This window comes from Lolium rigidum, chromosome 3 (assembly GCF_022539505.1).
Source record: "Lolium rigidum isolate FL_2022 chromosome 3, APGP_CSIRO_Lrig_0.1, whole genome shotgun sequence".
Lineage (NCBI taxonomy): Eukaryota > Viridiplantae > Streptophyta > Magnoliopsida > Poales > Poaceae > Lolium > Lolium rigidum.
In genome coordinates this window covers 270,460,833-270,466,242 of record NC_061510.1, presented here as the reverse complement: position 1 = coordinate 270,466,242, position 5,410 = coordinate 270,460,833, and the positions used below count along the sequence as shown (strand labels likewise).

Sequence of the window (5,410 nt, the reverse complement as noted above, 5' to 3'; positions counted from 1 at the left end):
GACTCATGGATGCATGCGGCCCACGCGTGCAATCGACGGACAGATCCTCCATTCCCCGACCTTTCCCCGGATCCGCCGCTGTCGCCGTCGTCAATAATATCCTTCCCGTCGCTCTCATGGCCGTGGTTGTTGAGACCTCGAACCGGGCTCTAGAAGAAGTATGCGCAACAAGAGTGCCATTAATAACTTCATAATGCCTTGTCTTCACCTACACATGTGCTGCCCTTGTCGATCATATATATACCGACGGCGTCTCCTGATGCCATGGATCGGTGTAGCACTGCCCGCTGAGCTGAGCCGAGCTGAACTGATCTGCTGCACTCTAGACAGTGCAGTCGGCGGCGGGTGCGCGGAAGACGAAGGTTGGAATCGATGGAGGAAGGCCTTCCCCCGGGGTTCCGGTTTCACCCCACGGACGAGGAGCTCATCACCTACTACCTCACCCGCAAGGTCTCCGACTTCGCCTTCACCACCCGCGCTATCGCCGACGTCGATCTCAACAAGTGCGAGCCATGGGACCTTCCAAGTACGTCTCTTCTACCATCTGAAAAAAACTGAAAAAGTTGATATGAGTTTGATCCAGCTGCAGGGGCAGGCATGCAATGCGCTAGATAATTAGTCGTCTCCAAAAATATAATTTGTGCTCGTTCCTAGAAAAGTAAATGTTATGTCAATTCACTCTCATGTAATTCAACTAGGACAAGTGCGCATTACTTTTCAACCATATTGTTTACTTCTGCACCAGTGGACCTTCTCTCCTATTTTTTCTTGATTTGGTGAGACTTACAGCACCCTTGACCTTGTTCATTACACGCACATATTCGGGCCGTCACTGTTATCTACGCATTGCTCTAGACCTACAGTATGTAATTCTAAGAGTAGCGCTATAGCGCGCACTAGGCTAATATAGTCGTCGTTGTCAACTTGTCATACACACCGGCCCATACGGCATACGTACATTGCTTCCACATTGATCGATGTAAGTTTCCAGGCAAAGCTAGCATGGGCGAGAAGGAGTGGTACTTCTTCAGCATGCGCGACCGGAAATACCCGACCGGCATCCGCACGAACCGTGCCACCGAATCTGGCTACTGGAAGACCACCGGCAAAGACAAGGAGATTTTCCATGGCGGCAGGCTGGTCGGGATGAAGAAAACCCTAGTCTTCTACGGAGGTAGAGCACCCAAGGGCGAGAAGACCAGCTGGGTCATGCACGAGTACAGGATCCAGAACAAGTTCCCATACAAACCAAACAAGGTACATATTCACAACTTTTGAACATTTTTTGTTACCATCAAACTATAGATTGTTACTGATGTTGTGTGAAATGTTCTCTTCCTTTTGGTTCCAAAAGGAGGAATGGGTGGTGTGCAGGGTGTTCAAGAAAACCCAGATAGTGAAGATGAGGCACTCACAGGACAGCCCCGACATGGACTCCCCATGCAACGACGGCAACGTCTCCCTCGGCGAGCTCGGGGAGCTCGACGTCTCCTCCATGCTCGGCAGCTTCGGCCCCGCTTCCGGCGAGAACTTCGGCCACGGCCGGGTCGACATGGGCGCGTACATGAGTTGGCTGCAAGCGGCTGCAAACCAGAACGCGGCCGCCATGCTCCCGTGGGCACCGGGGCTTCTGGGTACCGTTTTCGCTGGGAACCCCACGATGCAGAAAGCGCTAGCACCCTTCGCCGGGTGCAGCCAACAGCTGCCGCCGCGAGACGTCGTGGATGGTGATCTTGCCTTGTTTGGTAACGCGATGGCAAAGGTGGACATGGAGTGCGAGCAGCAGCAGCCACAGCTGGAAATGCACGACTCCACATGGAGAACCTTCTGATAAACTCGTCAGCTCGATAACAAGGGAAAAATATTACATAACACAGGTATAAAATCATGGTCGATATAGATACATTTGTAGCTAAAAATGGGACAATCCCCATGTGTCAAAATCAACTACAATTTTACTAGACAAGCATGTATGTTCGTGGGTTCTGTTGATCTATGTCTCGTGTGTAACAAATTAAACATTGTACCTCTGTCCATTTGTTACGAAATTAAAGAAGGAAGTGTACGTCTTTTCTCACCGGCAGTAGCATGACTTTACATGATCCGGTACAAGGGCCATCTCATTGTGCATGCTTTATTCTGACGATTGGACTCAGGTATTTTGTGTTGCGTGAAGCTTGCAACGTTTTCTGTATTCCTCTTATCTCTTTATGCTAACTGCTTACAACTGAAAAGCTAGAAACTAGGATCAACACCCGAGCCTACAGAGCAGTGCCATCCCACTACCGCCATCCCACTACCGCTCAGATCCATCACCCCTACAATATAGCTGCATGAATAGGTCGTGTCCATCCCCACGAGCATCCAAGACAGCCAAGACCAAGTCTAAATTGACTGAAACAAAACGGCTAACTGAAAACTAGTCTGAAACTAAAACTACTGTAGCTAGCCTGCTTATGTCTGACGAAAACAAGACCTACACTAGCACTGCACTGAATTATTTAACAATCTCCCCTAAAGGCAGATGCAGTGCGCTTACTAAACCTTGATGACCTTGATCTTCTCACGGAGCATCTGGAGACGCACTCGGCCCAGAGCCTTTGTAAGGATATCTGGGAGCTGATCTTCAGTGCCAACAAAATGAACCACAACGGTGCCCTTCTCAGCGCAGTTCCTGATGTAGTGGTACCGCACTTCAATATTTTTGTTGCGGTCGTGAAACACTGGGTTCTTGATGAGTTGAATTGCGGAGTTGTTGTCCACATGTAGATCGGCAACCATAGGATCAGTTCCTAGCAGATCACCGAGCAAACGCCCTAGCCAGACTCCCTGACAAGCTGCGGTTGCTGCTGCAATGTATTCAGACTCGCAGGATGACAGTGCCACAACCCTCTGCTTCTGGCTCTGCCAGGACACCAAACAATCACCAAAGAAGAAAAGTGTGCCTGAGGTACTCTTCATGTCATCGATGTCGCCGACTAAGTCTGCATCGCTATAGCCGATCAAACGAGCTCCACCCGGTGCTGAGGTGTAGGAGTAGCCAGTGTCCATTGTCCCAGAGACGTAGCGGAGTAAGTGCTTGACAACACTCATGTGCTCAGTGGTGGGCGCCTCCATGAAGCGGCTCACCATGCCCACGGCGAAGCTGATGCCGGGCCTCGTGTGTACCAGGTAACGGAGGCTACCGACAATGCTGCGGTAGAGCGTGACGTCGACCGGTGGATTGGAGCTCTGCTTGGACAGCTTCAGCCTTGGCTCCATCGGCACCTGTGCTCCATTGCAATCCGCCATCCCTGCCTTCTCCAAGAGCTTGATAGCGAAAGCACTCTGCTTCAGAGTAATGTGGCCGGGCTTCTGTGACACCTCGATGCCCAAGTACAGAGTGAGCAGGCCAAGATCGCTCATCTTGAACCTGTCACACATCTGCAGCTTGAAATCGGAGATCGCCGTGGTGCATGCGCCGGTGATGACGAGGTCGTCGACGTAGACCCCCAACAACAGCCGCGACTTGCCCTTTCCACGGGTGTACACAGCATGCTCGGAGGCGCTCCGTTCGAACCCGAGCGACACCAGGACGGCGTGGAGCTTGGTGTTCCAGGCGCGTGGGGCCTGGCGAAGTCCATACAGCGCCTTGTGGAGGCGCAACACCTTGCTGCTGTTCTTGCCATCGATGAATCCTGGTGGCTGGCTCACGTACACCTCCTCGCCTAGCTCCCCGTTCAGGAACGCTGTGTTCACATACATGTGGTGTACCTGCCACTGGAATTGAGCGGCTACGGCGAGCAGAAGCCTGACCGAGTCTAGGCGTGCGACAGGGGCAAAGACCTCATCGAAGTCGATCCCCGGCCGCTGGACGTAGCCCTTTGCGACGAGTCTGGCCTTGTGCTTGAGGATGATGCCGGTGGCATCGCGCTTCAGCTTGTAGACCCACTTAAGGCCAATGGGCCTGTGACCGGCGGGCAGGTCCACCAGCGTCCAGGTGGAGTTCTGCTCGATCGAGACTAGCTCGTCGACCATCGCCAGCCTCCAGTCCTCATCGCCCTCAGCCTCGGCGAGAGTCGACGGCTCGCCAGTGGGGGTGAGTAGGAGGTGCCCCGCCTGCCCTGGATTCTCTGCGTCGGGATCAACCAGATCGAGAACACGGCGGTAGCGGTGGAAGCCGTCTGGGTCAACACCAGCGTCGAGGTTGTCCTCGTCTCGTTCAGCTGGTGGAGACACAAAGCGGATGGACTTGGGCTCGCTCGTAGCCACGGCCCTGACTGGGCTCGATGGTCCATCAGCCACAGGTGAGGCCTGAGACGGAGGAGCTGGGGCCGGAGATGGCGACGTGGCTAGCACGCTCGACGCCGGCATCGGCATGGTCCAATTCTCGACGGTGAACGTGGACGAGCCGCCGCCGGGCTCCCCCCAGTCCCAGCTGGTGCCCTCGTCGAAGAGGACGTCCCTGGAGACGACGAGCCTCTTCTTTGCTGGATCATACAGGCGATAGGCCTTGCTCCCATGCTCGTAGCCGATCATCACCATCGGGCGTGAGCGATCGTCCAGCTTCTTGAGCCATGGCTTTGTCTCTTTCGCGTAGGCCCCGCAACCAAATACACGCAGGAAGTGTACATTTGGCTTACGGCCGTACCATCCCTCGTATGGAGTCTTTCCATCGAGGCTTCTTGTCAGCCTATTCAGCACGAATACATCGGTCATCGCAGCTTCTCCCCAGAATTCTGCAGGCACGGACATGGCCTTTAGCATGCTCCTCGTGGCACCAACGACCGTCTGGTTCCTCCTCTCCACTACCCCATTCTGTTGAGGAGAATTGTAGCACCCTACCTTTTAATAAAGGCAAGATACCTGTGTATAGTGCTATTTTCTTCTAAAATTTAATTGATTCTCAATAATTACTAGGGGTGACAATAAGAGATAATACATTGTACCATTTATATTTAGTGTCTTCTCTAGATGTCGTGGACTGCTAAGAGAAGGTGTGCCTTCCCTACAATTGTACATGCCCTAAGTTTACATAGTATGGCGGATCAATCAGCCACAAGCGGCGACCAAATGATTGCGAGATTGCATTCCTAGCTACCAGGTGTGCATCACCATTAGAATCCCTACTTTCATGTTGAAAATTAATAACTTCGAAAGAGGAGGATCGCGACTCGATCTCCACCAAAATACTGCTATGGGCCGACAAATTCTTATTTTTCAGTGCATTCACAACTTCGAATACCTAGATCCTGAGCCAGGGTTAGGGCATGTACAATTGTAGGGAAGTCACGTCTTCTCTTAGCAGTCCATGTCATCTAAAGAGGATGTTAAATATAATCGGTACAATGCATTATCTCTTATTATCATCCCTTATAATAAATGATAATTAATTATTTTTAGTAGGAAATTATGTGACTAAGGGAAGACA

The 5,410-nt window shown here is 52.0% G+C and overlaps 1 protein-coding gene across 1 annotated transcript; it reads left to right on the top strand.

Moving 5' to 3' along the window:
* Positions 1-363: 363 nt before the first annotated feature.
* LOC124699479 (protein CUP-SHAPED COTYLEDON 2-like) lies at positions 364-1,831 on the top strand. Its single transcript, XM_047231782.1, has 3 exons — positions 364-526; positions 992-1,257; positions 1,355-1,831. Exons 1-3 carry the CDS (start codon positions 373-375, stop codon positions 1,829-1,831), a joined length of 897 nt encoding a protein of 298 aa, XP_047087738.1. The 5' UTR covers positions 364-372.
* The last annotated feature ends 3,579 nt before the right edge of the window (positions 1,832-5,410 follow it).